At 42.0% G+C, this 20,087-nt stretch overlaps 1 protein-coding gene across 9 annotated transcripts in view; it reads right to left on the bottom strand.

The window, feature by feature from the left end:
• Positions 1 to 20,087, bottom strand: part of PLEKHG1 (pleckstrin homology and RhoGEF domain containing G1) — a 249,421-nt gene that overhangs the window by 116,765 nt on the left and 112,569 nt on the right. The window contains exon 1 of one of the 9 annotated variants that reach the window (XM_017887626.1): positions 16,977 to 17,038. The exons of 5 other annotated variants lie outside the window; for them this stretch is intronic. In XM_017887626.1, coding sequence (XP_017743115.1) covers positions 16,977 to 17,007 — 31 coding nt within the window. In that variant the 5' untranslated portion in view covers positions 17,008 to 17,038. Of the gene's footprint in view, positions 1 to 9,342; positions 9,692 to 12,275; positions 12,301 to 16,976; positions 17,039 to 20,087 lie in introns of those variants that run through there. 3 more of the 9 variants (XM_017887635.1, XM_017887630.1, XM_017887632.1) reach the window with 3 other exon arrangements.

Below are 20,087 nucleotides of genomic sequence, written 5' to 3'. Positions count from 1 at the left end.
CTAATTTTTATATTTTTAGAAGAGATGGGGTTTCACCATGTTGGCCAGGCTGGTCTCAAACTCCTGACTGCAGATGATCCACCTGCCTTGGCCTCCCTAAGTGCTGGGATTACAGGTGTGAGCCACCACGCCCGGCCAAGTTGGAAATACTCTATAACAGGGGTGCGGTACCTGTCCATGGCCTGTCAGAAACCAAGCAGCACAGCAGAAGGTGAGCAGTGGGCGAATGAGCATTGCTGCCTGAGCTCAGGTCAGCAGAAGCATTAGATTCTCATAGGAGTGTGAGCCCTATTTTGACCTATGCATGCCAGGGATCTAGGTTGCACGCTCCTTATGAGAATCTAATTCCTGATGATCTGAGGTGGAACTGTTTCATCCTGAAAGCATCCCCACTACCCTACCCCCACCAGCTCAACCCACCCTTCATCCCTCGAAAAACTGCCTTCCATGAAACCAGTCCCTGGTGTCAAAAAAGTTGAAAGGCCAAGACATCTGGAAAGGTCTACCCCCCATAGATCTGTACATACTGTCTGCAGGGCAAGTTCTGATTTTCTAACCGGAGAAGAATCAATCTCTCCAGAATAGAAAACTGTCTTTCACACAGTTACAAAACTCTTGGCACTATATTCATGATCAGGACTAGTGAAAAATGGACATAACAGAGAGACACATTATTTTCTTATCATCATTTTTCTCTACTTACTTTCACTTTAGATACCCAATATTGGGACAGAAGGATTAAAGAGGAATAAAAGCTGCTTTTAGAGGACCCCAGGTTGGGCTGCTAGAAATGACAATGTCTTTAGAAATACTTTCAAAGGTGGGAAAGAGCGGGATGTAAAACGTACATCAATAGGGACCCCTTCATGGATAGATCTTAAATAGCAGCATAGATTGGGCACCGCTGCGGGGACAGCTTCAAATGTTCCAATGCCAGTCCATGGTCAGGCCTGGCTGCCAACCAGGCACTTTCTAAAATAGACCATTTTAGAAGTTTGGTGTCCATAGTATTTAGCCAAGCTTACCACCCCAAACTAAAGACCTTCCAAAATTACCAATGACAGAAGTGAAACATTTAAAGTCAGGTCATATAATGGCATGTAATATGAGACCGCACTTGCTAATGGCTAACATTTTTTATGTTGATTCATTGCTTATAAGATAATTATAGTTTCCTCACATAGGAAAATACACCTCTTAAAAACTGTCTAGTCTTGTTCTCACTTTCCTCAAAATAATTTAAGATTTCCACCCTGTCTGGCCTATTCTAATGCAACTCACCAATTATTAATATTTATCTCTAGAGCTGTGTTGCTCCACACAGTAGCCAGTGGCCACATGTGGCTACTGAGAACGTGAAACGCAGCCAGGCTGGGCACAGTGGCTCATGCCTATAATTCCAGCACTTTGGGAGGCTGAAGCAGGCAGATCACTTGAGCTCAGGAGTTCGAGACTAGCCTGGGCAACCTACTAAAACCCCACCTCAAATACAGAAAATACAAAAAATTAGCCGGGTGTGGTGGCACGTGCCTGTAGACCCAGCTGCTTGGAGTCACAGCTGCAGTAAGCCATGATCGTGCCACTGCACTCCAGCCTGGGTGGCAAAGTGAGACCTTGACTCAAAATAAATAAATAAATAAATAAACAAACACAGTCAGTCTGAATTGAGATGTAAGATACACACCAGATTTCAGTAACTTAGTATGAAACTAAAAACATGAAATAAAATACCTCATTAATAATTTTTATATTTGTGTATTGAAATAGTAATTTGGATTAGGTTAAATAAAACATCTCATTGAAATTATTTTCACTGGTTTCATTTTACTTTTTTTTTTTTTTTTTTGAGATAGAGTTTTGCTCTTGTTGCCCAGGCTGGAGTGAAGTGGTGCAATCTCGGCTCAATGCGACCTCCGCCTCCTGGGTTCAAGCAATTCTCCTGCTTCAGCCTCCCAAGTAGCTGGGATTACAGGCGCCCGCCACCATGCCTGGCTAATTTTTGTACTTTTAGTAGAGACGGGGTTTCACCATGTTGGCCAGGCTGGTCTCGAACTCCTGACATCGTGATCTACCCGCCTCGGCCTCCCAAAGTCCTGGGATTACAGGTGTGAGCCACTGCGCCTGGTCTACTTTCTTATTTTAAATTTATTCTTATTTTTATTTTTTGAAACAGAGTCTCACTCTGTCACCTGGGCTGGAGTGCAGTGGCACAATCATGGCTCACTCCTGGGTTCAAGCCATCCTCCCACTTCAGCCTCCCAAGTAGCTGGGAGCACGCCACCATACCAAGCTAATTTTTATTTTTAAGTTTTGTAGAGATGAAGTCTTTCTATGTAGCCCAGGCTGGTCTTCAACTCCTGGGTTAAAGTGATCCTCCCATCTTGGTCTCCCAAAGTGCTGAGATTACAGGTGTGAGCCACTACCCTGGCATCACTTTACTTTTTTATATGGTGGCTACTAGAAAATAAAAAATTACATATGTAGTTCATATATATTTTAGTCAGACAATGCTGATCTAGAAGTCTTTGATATAATTTCATTATTCTTGAAGGTTTAAATTTACCTCTTTATCAATCTTTGCTCAAATAACAGTGAATGCAGAGATACATACAACTCAAAGTTTGCATTTTTGTTTTTTATTCCACTTATTAATGCACAATATTATTAAAATTAGCAAAATAGAGTTGGGAGGTCATCTCTGTGTAGCAGATATTAGGCTAACTGATTTTCCATGACAAACTGAAACATCCAGATAAAAAACTATAGAGCAAGAAAGCTTTTTCGTTTGCCTTGAGTGAAAGATGTTAGCATTTGGGTGAGCTGCTGCTTTTCTTCTCATAACTTCTGTCTATTCCAAAATCCCAAACACAGGGCTAATAATGTAAGAATTTCTGAGAACTCCAGCCAAACCTTGCTAATGGCTTATATGAGGTATATCTTTTGACCCTAAGACAAGCAGGTTCCACCCACTTAGAGGATTGTGATCAATCTCACCCTTCGTAAACCTGGAGGTGGTGGGGGTGGAAGTACCCACAGAGGAACCTTAGAGACTTACCGAGTCTCACAATGAGAAGCACTGGTTAGCCTAAACGCCATCCAGATAAAATACTGTTCTTCTGTGTGCCATCCTCAATAAAAGGAAAAGATGCCCAGACAGCTTCTATGTAGCTAGGCTTTCATACATTTTACTTCAAGACAAATCCCTCTAATTTTTTCTAGGTGAAAAAACTGGAATTCCAGGGCTTTTCTTTCTTTGCTCTTCCAACTTCCATTATTTTAATTGCTCTCTTTTGGAAAATCACTGCCAGAATCAAAAGCAATGCTTCTCGGCTCTGGTTTCTTAGGCTGATTTAGGTTTCATGCAGAACGTTCCATGGCTTCCTGTGACCATATTTACACGGAGAAGGGGGGACATTTGATGGGTCCTACAGCCTACAACTCCCAAGGAGAAACTTAGGAGGCAGGACAGAAATCCTACTCACAGCAGGGATTGAGGGGTGATCAGGGTTTCCAAATTCTGCTCATTGCTATTCTAGACAACTAATACCTAGTCTGAGTTCCTTGGCAGGACAACCATGGAAATCAAGAGAATGTGTTGTGTTCAGTACCAACGAGTAGCTGAAATTATGCAGTTCCTTATTACACCTCCTGTGAATTACTCAAAGAGGGTAGGCCACAGAAAGACTAAAGTATACAGAAATAGTTACTCTATCAGCTAGTGATGTTCATTTAATATACAGCGCAGTTTTGTTAGAGCCTCAACGTTGTAAACATTTTTTAAAGCATTAAGTCAGTTGTTTAAGAGTCCAAGTTAAAAAATATACATTTATATATTTCAAAGATGACACTAGATATTTAAGGAACATCTTTTATTCCCCCACACCAATATGGATTTTCACTTCTTGGTTTTCTAAATTATCATACTTGATTCCTGTTTAATGGTAGGGCCAGGACTATAATTCCTCATGTTCTCTAGTGTTCAGCATGTTCAATTCAGGGAACATGATTTTCATATTTATTTGTAGTTATTTGGTGATGAAGAACCAAGGAGTAAAAAAAAAAAAAAAAATCTTGTTACCATGTTAATTTCTTAGTTTTATCATGTAAATTTCTTAGTTTTTAACCAAGGTACTATAATTACACAAGATGTTAATGTTAGGGCAAGCTGGATGAAAGACATATGGGAACTTTGCACTGTCTTTGTAACTTTTTTGTACACTTAAAAAATTTTCAAAATAAATAGCTCAAAAATGTTTTAAATTAAAAAATGTATTTTATTGAGGTATGATTAAATACAAAAAGTTATACGTATTTAATGTATAAAACTTGAATTTGGAGATAAGTATACACGTGAAACTATCACCACAATCTATGCCATGAACATAGTCATCACCTCCAAAAGTTTTCTTATGCCTCTTTATTATTATTAAATATTTTATAATAACAACACTTAAGATCTACCTCCTTAGCAGTATTTTAACTATACAATATAGTATTGTTAGCTATAGGCACTATGCTGTGCAGATTTCTTGCACTTACTCATCTTGCATAGCTGAAAATTTGTATCCTTTCACGATTACCTCCCTGTTTCTCCCTCTCCCTACTCCCTGGCAAGCACCACTCTAGTCTTTTCTTGTATGAGTTTGATTATTTTAGATTCTTCCTAAGAGTGGTGTCATGTAGCATTTGCCCTTCTATGTCCAGCTCATTTCATTTAGCACAATAGACTCCAGGTTCATCCATGTTGTCACAAGTGGCAGGATTTCCTTCTTTTTTTTTTTATGGTCAGATAATTTTCCCATTATGTGTATGTACCACATGTTCTTATATCACATGCAAAAGAATAAAATGAACCCTTATCTTATACTCTACACAAAATAAACTCAAAATACATTCAGACCTAAAAATACAACCAGAAACCATAAAGCCTCTAAGAAAAAAAAAAAAAAAAAGAAAAAACCTAGAGGAGAAAAGCTTCATAACATTGGTCTTGGCAATGAGTTTTTGGATATGCCACCAAAAGCACAGGCAACAATAGCAAAAAGCAAAAACAGACAAGTGAGGCTACATCAAACCAGAAAGCTTCTGCACAGCAAAGGAAATCATCAGCTAAGCAAGGAGATAACCTACAGAATGGGATAAAATATTTGCAAACCATGCATCCAACAAGGCGTTAAAGCACATATTTGTACAAGAAGATCAAGAATGAGAAAGGTATTTTGCAAAAATATTTTCATTCAAACAGGAGGTGAAGGGTTGAACAAAGAGGAACAAAGATTCCTTCAAGCTGTAAAGTCAGATACGAAATACTCAGATAATTTACCGATTGATTCCTATATTAATTGCTATGGTATGAATGTCTGTGCCCTTCTCAAAATTCATATGTTGAAACTTACTCACCAAGGTGATGGTATTAGGAGGGGGGGGGGCTGTTGGGAGATGATTAGGTCATGAGGGCTCTACCCTCATGAATGAGATTAGTGCCCTTATAAAAGAGGACAGAGGGAGCTTGTTTGCTCCTTCTGCCATGTGAGAACACACAGGAGGCACCATATAGGAGGAACAGGCCCTCACCAGATACACAATCTGTTGGCGCCTTGATCTTGAACTTCCCACTCTCTAGAACTGTGAGCAATCAATTTCTGTTCCTTGTACGTTACCCAGTTTAAGCTATTTTGTTACAGTAGCACAAACGGACTAAGACACTAGTCAATGGAAACTAAGAGGTATAATGGCTACCTCAGTTGAGTAGGGATTAAGCAGCTACCTAAGGCAACTAATGCATTAGATAAATTGCCTTAGCTAAGGGGTGCCTCTGGACCAGTCTAGTGAAAAATAACCTTAAAAAATTCCCTAGGCCAGGCACAGTGGCTTATGCCTATAATCCTGGCACTTTGGAAGGCAGAGGCAGGTGAATCACCTGAGGTCAGGAGTTCGAGACCAGCCTGGCCAATATGATGAAACCCCCATCTCTACTAAAAATACAACAATTAGCCAGGCATGGTGGCAGGTGCATGTAATCCCAGCTACTCGGGAGGCTGAGGCAGAAGAATCACTTGAACCCGGGGAGTGGAGGTTGCAGTGAGCCGAGATTGCACCACTTCACTCCAGCCTGGGTGACAGAGTGAAACTCCATCTCAATAAAAAAAAAAAAGGAATTCCCTAAGATCTTTTATGCAAATGCAGCTGTTTTACTCTTGTTGTATGCTTTTGTGTGTGTGTGGTGACTTAGTGTGGGGGATGAAGGAAATTATTTGGGGCACTCTAAACCATCCATTATGTCACCACTTAGAGAGGGACTGTTAGCTGTCTACCAAAATCCACTCTACCCTTTTCTTTAGTGATAGAGTTTTCACTAAGCACATTTCCCAGCCTCCTCTGCCTTTAGATATTGGCCATGTGTCAAGTTCTCCCCAGAAGAAATGATATATGCCCGTTTGGGGGTCTATTTCTCAAGACATTAGATTTTATTAGTCCACATTCTTTCCTCTTCATGCTGGAACCCAGATGTGGCAGAAACCTTGCCTCCACTCTAAGAAGGATACTAGTGCCCTAGGGTATAGCAGGGCCCAAAGACATGCAAAACCTTGCAGTCACTGGTGCTAGACATAAAATCTGGTTATCCTGATTCTTCCACACTAGAGAAAACACATGATGAGACCGCGATGATACGCAGAGGGATGCCCAAGGAACCCCGACTGTTGCAGCCCCTGCTGTGAGTGTTTCCAGCCAAGACATTGGACATGTGGATGAGAAGCCTTTCAGATGACCCCAGCCCTGTCATGTCTGAGTGCAATTTCATGACAGTCCCCAAGTCAGAATCACCTAGCATAGCCTTTCCTGAATTATTGCCTCACAGAAACCTTGAGCAATTATAAATGTTTGTTGTTTCAAGCCAGTAGGTTTCGGGGTGATTGGTTAGGCAATATGAGATAACCCAAACAGTCTCTATTATAACAGATGAGTCTTATTATGATACAGCTGCTACATTTCTGTGTTAAAATCACCCTTAAAAAGCCCCCAAAACCAACCTCAGTGGTCTTTCATGTGTCTCATTACTTTTCGAAAACTGTATAGATGGGGAAAAAGAAAAGCAGAGATTACATAACATCATGCTCAAAGTTGAACTATGAATCAGAGACTACACTTTCTAACTTCTAGTCCATCCTTCCTTGTACTCATAAAGTAGCAGGGTAGAAAAGGAACTTAGAGATCAGGAAATGAAGGACTCAACATAAGGGGCTTGTCTAAAGCACATGGTACCATATGCCAAAAGGGACTACCCAGTATGTGGCTATGTGTGCACAGAAATACATATATCCACAACCCTCTGCATAAACACATTTCAGAGAACCAACCAGAAATTAAATTATGTCCTAATACTCCCTTTTGGTCAGAGGATTTGCATGTTTGCCCTGGCTCTGTACCCTCCAGGTTTATACTGATCTTTGCAGCTCTGGTTTCCTTGTATGTGAGGCAGCTGGATTAGGTGACTTCCCCAAGTCTCATCCAACCTTTGGGCCATGACTCCAATCCTGAAAACCCAGCAAACCACTGGCTGTCACAACTGCATGGCCTCTTCCCAGCTGGAGGCACAGCACAAGCAGTGACCCCCTAATAGCAGTTTCTTCTACATCCTACGAATGCCAGGTCTTGGATGATGAAAAACTGTATCACTGAGTTTTTTAAAGGCTAAAAAACATCTCTATTTTTACTTTAGATTAAATAATAATCTATGCTCCAGCTTTGCTTTGAATAGTACCTTCCTGTTAGTGTAAAATTATCAGTCTCAAGGCAGTAACTAAACAATGATGGTAATATACACAAGCTCCATCTGTATGGAACACACTCAGTTCCAAAACATCCCTGCACAGCTGGGAGGGAGGCACCAAGAGAAACCACATTTTCTTAAAGAAAAAGGAGGAGGAAGAAAAGGCCAATTTCAAGTGACTAACAATAGCACTCCGAACAAATAAATCCATCCATGAAGTACATTAGACATGTTCTTTTAAAAAAGGAGGAAAAGGCAGGGCGCAGTGGCTCACGCCTGTAATCCCAGCACTTTGGGAGCCCAAGGCAGGTGGATCACAAGGTCAGGAGTTTGAGACCAGCCTAGCTAACATGGTGAAACCCCGTCTCTACTAAAAATACAAAAATTAGCCGGGCGTGGTGGCGGGCACCTGTAATCCCAGCTGTTCAGGAAGCTGAGGCAGGAGAACCGCTTGAACCCAGGAGGTGGTGGTTGCAGTGAGCCGAGATCGTGCCATTGCACTCCAGCCCGGGTGACAGAGCGAGACTCAGTCTCAGAAAACACAAGGAGGCAGAGAAATTAAAGTGCCTAGTAACAGAGATCCAAGTGAATAAAGTCATCTAGAAGGTACAATGTAAAATGATTAAATGTCATGTCTTTAAAAGTATAGAAAATGATCATAATATACAATGAGTAAAATGGGTAGTTTAAAAAACATATAATATGATCCTAATTTTAAATTTAAAATGCCACTTCTTTATTGTCTACATTAGAAATAGATTGAAGAAATATATAATAAAATGTTAACAATGGTTTTACTGAGTAGAATGAATAATTTTGTTCCTTTCGTATTTATCTGTAAATATCTCTTTTCTTCAATAGGTGTATTCCTTTTATAACCTGAAAAAATTATTTAAGGCAATTAAAATCACAATGTCAATTGGTGTCAGATATCTAAATATTTTAAATTAAAATAATTTTCATATTCAATATGTGATTAAGGAATGCCTTATATATCTTTAAAAAATGTATCATTAAATTCAAATAAGAAAGCCAAATGAAATCACATTCCAATAGACAACAGTATTGAATACAATCCACGCCTCCTTTGCCCCAATCATCGTTCCTCACAAAAGTATTTCCTACCAAGAAACACTCAAAATGGAAACTACATTTTCTTAGGCAACTTTGGTTGCCACTAGACTCAGACTAAATTTCATCACTGCAGTTGCTAAGCATACATTTGCAAACATTTATTTGGTTCCTCCAACTTTGACTGCATATGAACCTCAAAAAGAAAGCATAAAATGCTGGGCATTCGGCGCGTGACCACTGAGGATTTCAGAGTTCTCCCCAGAGTCAGAAACATCAGCTCTCTAGATATTTCAACCTCACTTTAAGGAAAGAGCAAAATCAAATGAAACTAAGACAAAACCTATTTGAGACAGGCTGCAGTTCAGACAGGAGGGGGAGAAAAAATCATCTTCTAGACTTCAGGCTATCGCATTTGTAACAGAAGAGTTTTCCTTGATCCAGCCAAGCTTCCGTCCCTGCACACTTGTGAAGAAAGCCCCCCTGCCACCCTTTCTCACCTCGGTGGACCTCTCTGGCTGCTCCCAGAGGGAAGGAGTGTTTGCGCCGGCATCCTTTCTTCGGGGACACTCACATTAGCACCTACCTCTGCTCCACTCAGGCTTAAGCACATCGTCTGCCTTCAGCTGATGCGGTGACTTCAGTCAGGTAAAAGAAACAGCCTTTGCTAGTCTGTGCAGCGCCTTCCGTAGAAATATTGCATGAGTCAGCTTTTATCTCCCAAACCCAACACACAAAGGCTTTACAAAAACCTGATTTGCAACTTTCTCACTGCCTTTTTCCCCCTAGTGTGCAGACCACAGACTTCAGCATCACTAAGAGCCTTAAATGAAACATGACATCATTCAATTGAGAAACAGGACAATAGACACCACTGTGGGTAACTTGAAAATGCACACTTCACTGAGCAACACCCTACCACTTCCATTCTTTTGTGAACATCAAATACAACCCACACTCCCCCAAAGCTGCTGGGCTTCACCTTCCTGGCTCTGGCCACGGTTCTCATTAAACTCTAGAAAATAAGCAAGATCTTTGGAACTCTGATATTTTTAAGTTCACTTCCTGAAGCATGGGCTTGTTTCAAAGTAAAGGGACATATGTTTAACTTTCAAAGTAAACGGACACATCTTTAAACTGAAGTTTTAAAATGAAGGTTGGGGTGGGGGTGGGGTGGTGAATAACAACCAGTGGGAAACAGTTCGGATAATTAGTTTCTGTTAACAAGACACTTAATAGAACTTTAGGTGAACAAAGTTTAAGGAGAAAACATTTAAGGCCGACATTTAAAAAACCTATCTGAAGACAAATACCTAAAATTGATATGCACATGCATTTCTTTGGAGAACAGTTAAGTTCTGTGATTTTATATTCATAAATACTAAGTAGTAAAGACAGAATGATCTAGTATTCCTACAATACTTTAGTGAGACCTTCTAATTATTTTGGGTTTTTGATTTCTCTAAGACCACCGGTCCTTCTGAAAATGCTGTATCTATTTTTACAGAAAGATTCAGAAGGCGTATATTTGACAAAGATCTTGAGTTCTTTAAATGAAGGTCTCCAGAAGTACAAAAATGCTATTGAAAACTGATACCGGCTGGGCGCGGTGGCTCAAGCCTGTAATCCCAGCACTTTGGGAGGCCGAGACGGGCGGATCACGAGGTCAGGAGATTGAGACCATCCTGGCTAACACCGTGAAACCCCGTCTCTACTAAAAAATACAAAAAACTAGCCAGGCGAGGTGGCGGGTGCCTGTAGTCCCAGCTACTAGGGAGGCTGAGGCAGGAGAATGGCGTGAACCCGGGAGGCGGAGCTTGCAGTGAGCCGAGATCTGGCCACTGCACTCCAGCCCGGGTGACAGAGCGAGATTCTATCTCAAAAAAAAAAAAAAAAAAGAAAAAAAAAAGAAAACTGATACCACTGCACTATGGAACTACAATTCAAAATATGGATTATGTCCTTGCATAGACATCTAAAACTGAACTATATCAAAGGATTAAGATCCTTTAAATAGAAGTTCCATTTAAAGCATTCATTTGTGGTTATAGAAAACACCATTAGCAGATCATCCTTAATATAGCTATTTCTATCATGCCTATTAAGTGATTTTAAACTAACAATATAATAGGATAATTTGTTTTAATGCTGATTTCCTTTCAAATCAGGCTGAACATACACATGGCTATTTAAATAAGTGATTTTTAAAGGAAATAGTTCGGAATTTCTCACCCACAAAATTCACCGGTTTGATGGAAATTAGTAAATCCAGGATGCTGAGAAGGCAGTGTGAGAGGAAGGGTCCTCCCTGGGCTGTAGAGACTCTTCATCCTCTATTCTGGCCTCCACAGCAACCCCTTTGGCCTCCCAAATCATGTCTGTCTCCCATACCAGTGCCTAAGCTGGGCTCTTCCTTTCTGCTCAACGAAGAGCCAGCTCAGATCAAGCTCCCATTTTATCTGCTACAACCACTCTAACCCACCGCTCTTTCCATTAGTTTAACAGCTGTTTATTACACTTAGAGTAAGGCTCATGTGGTCTCGTATTTAATTGTTTTCTAAGTGTCTCTCTCCTACCCTGCATGGTGGCTGTTGGGGGCAGGGAACCTTCCTATACCGTAGATTTGATATTCTTGAGGCAGATACGAAGATCTAAACTCTTAGATGGGATAAAATACACAGAGGCTCTAGGCTTCCTAATGACTCATCCATTGTGCATGGCCTCAGATCACAACACAGCTACTTTTAACTTCCAATAAAATTACATTGTACTTGGATTTTTTTTTTTTTACTTTTTGCCGAGAAACATGTTTCTAAAATGCTATTTCTGAGATATGCCATGTATGTTACACATAAACAAAAACAGCAAAGTTGCTGTGTGTGGATGGTAGACAGTTTACTAAGCTTACCCACCAGAAAAGTGACAGTCCTGAAGGACAGCTTTAAAGTGACAGTGGGGGCCATATTGGGTCCTACAGGACAGTCATTTATTAGTTCATCCATGGTTTCTGCTTTAGCAAAATCATCAACTTGTGTAAGTAAAGACCTCTCTTATAACTGGCAAATAAGTGAAACCACCTATGCTTGCATCTACAAATATCAAAGATTTAAAGTATGTTGAATTTCATTTTTTAAATAATAAGCATTTTCAGAGCAGGGGATACACACACACACAAACACATTTTTTTTTCCTTTATATTTATCCTAGTACCAAGCATTTGCTTGAATAAATTAACCAATGGATAGCGCATGAGGCCTGGGAGGGATAACACATTCACATACTAGCAGGAAGGAAAAGAAAAGGGAAGAAGGGCCAGGCAGGAGGCCGAGGCAGGCAGATCACGAGGTCAGGAGTTCGAGACTATCCTGTCCAACATGATGAAACCCCGTTTCTACTAAAAATACAAAAATTAGCCAGATGTGGTGGTGCATACCTGTATTCCCAGCTACTCGGGAGGCTGAAGTAGGAGAATCACTTGAACCAGGTAGGCGGAAGTTGTAGTGAGCCGAGATCACGCCTCTGCACTCCAGCCTGGGTGACAGAGTGAGACTCTGTCTCAAAAAAAAAAAAAAAAAGAAAAGGGAAGAAACGCCTCCATTTATTGAGCAACAGTCCAGGTTCTTTCACACCTGAGAGCAGAGACACCTTCTACACTTCAGTATTTTCTTAAGACCCTGGTTTCTCCCCATTCGGCTCTGCAGTGGTTCTGCGTTCCAGTTCTCCCCACCACATATTCCACACACTGGACACACTGAACTGTTAACAATTCTTGGAGGTGTGCTGCTGGTTTGTCACTAGACTTTTGTTCATGCAGGGAAAATGAACAATCTTAAGACTCACAAAAGGCACAGATGCTGGTATCCTTGCTACTTTTTGCTGTGTAATTTATTTGCCAATACTAACACTGGGTGAAAAGATTATTTTTGCTCAGCAAAATTTAATTTTTTTAATTAATTTATTTTTTCGAGACGGAATCTCCCTCTGTCACCCAACCTGGAGTGCAGTGTCACTATCTCAGCCCACTGCAACCTCTGCCTCCCAGGTTCAAGCGATCCTCCCACCTCAGCCTCCTGAGTAGCTGGAACTACAGGCATGCACCACCACGCCCAGCTAATTTTTTTGTATTTTTAGTAGAGACAGGGTTTCCCCATATTGGCAAGGTGGGTCTCGAACTCCTGACCTCAGGTGATCTGCCCACCTCGGCCTCCCAAAGTGCTGGGATTACAGGTGTGAGCCACTGTGCCTAGCCCCAAATTTCTTTTTAAATGATAGAGTGGCCACAGATAAAATGCACATGCATGCCTTGTTAGGTGATAAAGATAACCTTGCTGGAAAGCAGCTTTGTTTACTCCCTGCAAGCCCGGGTTACACAACCGGGAAGTTCGCATTCCATTCCCAGCGTCCCCACCTGCAGTAGAGAATCAAGGCGCAGAAGAGCAGCACCCACAGGATGTAACTATAGCAACCAGAACACAAACCAGCCATCAAGGAGGTGCAAATGACCTTGTGGCCTAATTGGGGGAAGACCAGAAAGTCCCCGCCACATAAAAAAAATCCCTTCCCAGGCTGGGTGTGGAGAGGTCACATCTGTAATTCCAGCACTTTGGGAGGCTGAGACGGAAGGAAGGATCACTTGAGGCCAGGAGTTCGAAACCAGAGTGAGCAAGTTAATGAGAATCCATCTCTACAAAAAAGACAAAATTTAGGCCAGGCCTGGTGGCTCATGCCTATAATCCCAGCACTTTGGGAGGCTGAGGCGGGCGGATTACTTGAGGTCAGGAGTTCAAGACCAGCCTACCCAACATGGTAAAACTCAGAATGCACTAAAAAAAAAAATACAAAAATTAGCCAGGTGTGGTGGCACGTGTCTGTAGTTCCAGCTACTTGGGAGACTGAGGCAGGGGAATCATGTGAACCTGGGAGGCAGAGGCTACAGTGAGCCAAGACTGCGCCACTGCACTCCAGCCTGGGCAACAGAGTAAGAGTCTGTCTTAAAAAAAATCAATCAATAAATAAATACAAAACTTAGCTGGGCAGGGTGGTGTATGTCCATAGTACCAGTTACTTGGGAGGATGAGGTGGGAGGATGAGGTGGGAGGATGAACTGGGAGGATGACTTGAGCCCAGGAGTTTGAGACTGCAGTGAGCTAGGATCGCACCACTGCACTCCAGCCTGGGCAACAGAGCAAGAGCCTATCTCAAACGAACAAACAAAAAAAATCCCTTCCCAGAAGTCTGTCATAGGGTCTGGAACTCCAAATCTTTTGGGTTTAAGGTAAAAGTTGTCAGTTAAAACCCTAATCTCCCCTGGGAAGGGCGATGGAGTCACTGCCACAGTAGTGTGAATTAGCTTCATCATCCTCCCAAGGAACTATCCAGGTTTTCTGGGAATGAGACCACAATGGGGCTGTCTAGGAGGGCTGGGGTGGGGATGAGGGCAGGAAGCACAGACAACACACACATCTAGGGACTCGGCAAGGCCTGAGCTAGTTGAGGCACTTTGCCGAACTGTGCAGCCAGGCAACAGCTCAAAAAGCTGGGCAAGGAAGGAGGAAAGGGCGGCCCAGAGACAGGAAGACGGACGGGCAAAGGCATGCAGACATTTTTAGGTTCAAGGAAATATTTTGCTTCATATAATCAACATTGGATAAGGCAGGTTTAGAAAATAATCTTAGACTTTCACATGCAAAGGTGCTAGAAGTGAGAAGGGGTATTTGAAAACAAAAATACTATTTTACACAAGGAGCGTAACAATTTCAGCCCTGGAGGAGGTGTGGCCTGCTTATCTTGTAATTTAAGATCTTGCCATTGTGGCACACTTTTCAGGGAAAATGGTAAAACCAACCATTTTTGGAAGCACAGGCCATTGACAAAAGACTCTTAATGTGTTTTTAGGCTATTAGAAGTTTTTTCTTTGAAAGAATAAGGCATGTGATCACATTTTCTATGAACACATCACAGCATAAATGTGAGGGGCTGGGCACGGTGGCTCACGCCTGTAATCCCAGCACTTTGGGAGGCCGAGGCAGGCAGATCACCTGAGGTCTGGAGTTCGAGACCAGTCTAATGGCAAAACCCTGCCTCTACTAAAAATACAAAAAAATTAGCTGGGCGTGGTGGTGCACACCTCTAATCCCAGTTACTTGGGAGACTGAGGCAGGAGAATCGCTTGAACTCAGGAGGCGGAGGTTGCAGTGAGCCCAGATTGCACCACTGTACTACAGCCTGGGCCACAAAGCAAGATTTCATCTCAAAAAAAAAAAAAAAAAGTGATAAACATTAAAGTCAATTGCACGCCAAAAGATGTCACACATCCGTATTGAAGTCCCTTAGAAAATACACTGACCTTCCCCTGTGAATAAGAGCTAATGTACTAACATCATTCTGCATTGCAGCTGCTGTTATTTATTAAAAATCTATACACATTCTTCCAGACTGTCTACTCTAAACCCAGAAAATATCACCAACTACAAATTCTCCTTTGCTACTGTTATACAAACCAGAGGATTACAGACTTTCTTTTTTTTTTGAGACAGAGTCTCGCTCTGTCCGCCAGGCTGGAGTGCAGTGGCGTGATCTCAGCTCGACTGCAAGCTGCCGCCCGGCGGGTCAGCGCAGTTCTCCTCCGTCAGCCTCCCGAGTAGCTGGACTACAGGGCACCGCCACCACGCCGGCTAGTTTTTCATGATTTTTTGAGTAGGACGGGGTTTCACCGTGTTAGCCAGGATGGTTGGTCGAATCTTGACCTCGTGACCGCCCGTCTCGGTCCTCCCAAAAGTGCTGGGATTAGCGCTGATCACCGTGCGGCCGCAGACTGTTTTCAAACAAAAAAAAAAGGTTAACCCCTTTTTCTTAAAACAGAATGATTTCTAAAGGACTTTTTTCAAAGTGAAAAAATTTTAGTGACAAGTGAGTTTGTTTTTACAAATTTAAAAAATACCTGTCAGCAGGCCAGGTGTGGTGGCTCATGCCTGTACTTCTACCCCTTTGGGAGGTTGAGGTGGGTGGATCATTTGGGCCCGGGAGTTCAAGACCAGCCTGGCTAACAGTCTCTACTAAAAACACAAAAAATTAGCTGGGCATGGTGGTGCATGCCTGTAGTCCCAGCTATTTGGGAGGCTGATGCACGAGAATTGCTTGAACCTGGAAGGTGGAGGTTGCAGTGAGCTGAGATGGCACCACTGTACTCTAGCCTGGGTGAGAGAGTGAGACTATGTCTCAAAAAAAAAAAAAAAAATTCTGTCAGCAAAAGACACAGGTCTAAAGCAGACAAAAACACTCAAGTATAGAAGAAATTAAGTGAAGCCATTTTTCGTTAGTCCTGGAGTACTGAATCTAACAATAGAAACCAAACTAGAAATACTAAATAGTTACCAGGACTTCAACCATCCAACTGAAAAGGTCGTTTCTCAGCCCCTACTGCACTAAATGTCAGTACTGAGACATGGTCCTAAGAATTTTAGAAAACAAATGAACAAATAAAGCCTATTACTCGCCACACTGTTTTGCATGGCCTGCCTTTCCCTTGCAATCAAGTTATGATTTAACATCTCCATCGTCCTTTCAACAGTCGGCCATGACATGAACTGAGATGGCCTTGAAGGGCACACGTTCCAGACTCTAAAATCTTGCTGTTTCAAGCATTCCTCCCTGGGATCATTTTTCTGCTTCTATGACAATCTTTAGCTCAATTTGTCACTCAGTTCTTTGATTAGGATACTTGGTTTTTCTTTCCCAGAGACAATACAACCAAGTCTTAGTTATTTTGAACAATTTTAGATATCAAGCAAGCAAATATGTTGCAAAGAGCCTCTTGCTTTCAATAATCTATCAGTCCCATCTCTAAGGACACCATCGGAGGACTCGCTGTGCTCAGCACAATGAACTAATTATCCGTGGAAGAATGCAGTTGGCTTCCAGACACATTTTTCTCCAGGAGATAATACACATCTAATCCATTCATAAGTAAAGGCATTCAACACAATCTATACTTTTGAAACACTCTAAAAAATGCACTGGAAGAAAAGGCTTGGATGCTCTGTGAAATCTTACAGCAGAATGTATTTTCCAAAATGCCAATTAAAACAAGATTATCTTATAGTTTCAGAGTAACAGTCATTGAGACTTACATCACCTTTATGGAGGCTTGCAAAGGAATTTCTCATCCTGGCAGAGGAGAGAGGCAAACTCCAGTTGCTAGCCTTTCCTCCTCTTTTCTGGACACAAACCCATAGCTGCAATGGAATGAAGGGGAGGGCTCAGCTCAAACTTGCCAACTGCCCCCCACCCCTTCCCATAGACCCAGGGGTGGCAGGTTGCGAGAGGCAATTCTCAAGAGCAGCAGCGGAGGGAATATAGCTTGCAGCGGATACACAGACAAGCTTCTGGGAGCAAACAGGAATCAATCTCTGAACTGGTTCAGACTCCCCGCACCCCCGCCCGACCTCCAGCAATTACCATCCTTGGAGTCATCACAATCGGTCTTCTTCCCCCACTCCTAAGGCTACGTTCAATGTCATAATAGTTGACAGCTTAACCTCTAAGACATAAGACCTGTGAGCAAATGATTTATCTCAGGGTAGCCTATATGCTTTCTAGAACTGAAAGGGGGTGGTTTGTGCTGATATTCACTTGGTCTGCACCAAGTCATGGAAACAATCCCATTGACAGAGATACTTGTAAAGGCCAAATATAGATTCCACTCCAGGAAAGCAGAACTCACTTCTCTCTAAATGAGTTGAGATGATTTACTACTTTCCAGGATTTTTTTTTTCAACTAAAGAAGGCAATGGAGTTCACTGACCTCAGTATATCAGTGTTACAATGGCCTTGAATACCCTCTGTTGCCATAAAGTTCTGACCTTTAGCTTTCAGAACTTCCAGGCACACGGCAACATCCTGCTGATCTTTCTTCCTTCACACCTTCTCTCCACTTGAACTGGCAATCACCACTTACTCACCCTTATGTACCAGGACCTACTGAACGTCAGGCCTCATGCTGGGCGCAGTGAATGGACATGGGCTTTAAGCCTCCAACAAAAAATGACAAGTATGATAAGTGCTGTGAAGCAGCGTCCGACATGGCTGATGTAAACTACCAACAATTGTGTACATAAGCATTTGCACTATTTTCCTAAATTCTCTTTCCCCTTAGTTTCAAACTGTCCTTCAATTAAAATTAAAAGTGGATAGCAACTTTATGTTGACAGTAAAATCAAGCTACATTAGGCTGCCTTCACTTATGGTTCACTTTCTAATCTTAGAGAATAAGCCCAGTCAGACTCATCTTTCATCTTATATTTAATGACTTGGTATCCAAGCTGACAGCCAAACTTGCTGAAAGTTTTTGAGAGTCTAAACACTTGCCTAATTCCCAGTTCCCACAGAGGTACATGAAGTAACTTGTTTATGTTAACACAACAAAGGAAAGGAAAGAGAGCTCTCTGTTCCACTGCAGGTTGAATCGGAATTAGGTCAAGAAACAAGTGTAACCAAATTTATTTCTGTTTATTCTGAATAAACATTACTGAATGCTTTACAAGTAAATGAAAGAAGAGAAAAGGAGGAGGAAAAGCTAAAACATGAAGACTGCTGGTTTGATCTCTACATTTTCTTTAATGAATATGTATTATTTGTATGGTTAAAATATAAGAAGAACAGAATGAATTTACATGGCAGGTCTTGTGCCTGCCATACCCCCAGCCCAATCTTTCCCAGTCTTGCTTTGTCTGAAGGTCTGCACACTCCGCTCCCTGGCTGGCTGCCTTCCAGGTAGGTTTGGCTAGAGGCACCAATAGTTTGAAGCAGGAAGAGAGGGAAATAGGGGCATTTCCTCTACTCCCTCATTGATTTGGGGTAGGTCCTCCATGGTTCCAGCCTTTCTTGGGCTCCCTTAACTCTATTTTGTCCCCGGTCCCTCAGGGATCCCTATAGATTGCCCCAAAAGCAGTGGCTAAGGCTTCCCACTGTTGTCGTCTCTCTTTGCTTCACATACACCCTTTGTTTGAACCAGTCGAGCCAATTCAGTTTCTTGCCAGGTCCCTGGCTGATGCAATGTCATCCTAACTCCAGAATCATTGGTCTAAAATGCTGATAGCAGTTTGACTTCATATGCGGTCAGAATATTGGCCTGAGCTTTTTACTCGGTGATACAATGCCAAATTTTAGCCCCGTTTTGACTTATGGCCTGCTTGATCCAGGTCAATGAAATAAACACTTAATTAGAGTCTATTCTATACCAGAAAAATATTGCAAATTTGATATCTGCTGATATATTCATTTACTCAATATTTATTGAGCAGCTACTATGTGCCAGGCACTGCCTTGGGCAGTAAAGACACAACAGTGAACAAAACAGACAAACACCCCTGCCTTTATGACACTTATTTTCTAGGGGGAGCTGTATGGACTAAAAAGAATCCTATGATAACAGCATGTCAACATTGGAAAGATATTCTGGGGCTTTCTAATCCGGTGTTTCAATGACTACTTACAACATCTCACCAAGTGTGTCCGGTCTCTGTTTAGACACTGTTAGTTACCAGACATCCCAACCCTGCACAAATAATCAATCATACCCTGGAGTGCTTTAAAGACCACTATAGGAAAACACAGGAGAAATCACACCTCACCTCCATTTTGTAGTTCCTTAATTATTTGAGCTGTCCTATCAGTTTCCCATATGTATTTGCATCTTTGTTCAACTACTGACGGAATAACTACCCTAAGGGATTCCTGGAGGCAGGGTTCAGTGATGGGGGAGCGGTGCAGAGAGGTCAAAGGGGAGAGCTGCCCCTTGTGGCTGTGGGGCGCATGGGGTAGAGCGGACTTAACACTGTCACCACCCTCTGATTACCTTCTCCTTATATGTCAAGAACATGCTTTCCTACTGCTTCCACCAAAGTGGCTTCAGAATTTTAAGTCCTCATGCCAACTTACTATTAAAAATGTTAAAAAAGATACCATTTTTGGAGAACATCCTTAAGGAAATAAATATTCTCCCCACTCCTCCCAAGCCAGACTTTTAGGTACATCAATATCACTGTGTCCTCAAAAGGCACAGAGTTTGGCCAGGCAGACACACTGAAGGATCATTCGAACAGGTGACTGATGGCTGTGTGACGTGCACACTGGGCTGGGAAGGCACAGGCACTATGGAAATGTGTAAAGGGGACCAGGCCTAGTTTGGGATGGTCTGGGAAGGCTTCCCTGAGGAAGGGATGTGTAGACTGACATCTGAAGGCTG

The sequence above is a fragment of the Rhinopithecus bieti genome, unplaced genomic scaffold (assembly GCF_001698545.2).
Source record: "Rhinopithecus bieti isolate Rb0 unplaced genomic scaffold, ASM169854v2 scaffold_16097, whole genome shotgun sequence".
Taxonomy (NCBI): Eukaryota; Metazoa; Chordata; class Mammalia; order Primates; family Cercopithecidae; genus Rhinopithecus; species Rhinopithecus bieti.
Note: the sequence above shows the minus strand (reverse complement) of the source record. Positions and strands in the feature narration are given on the sequence as shown.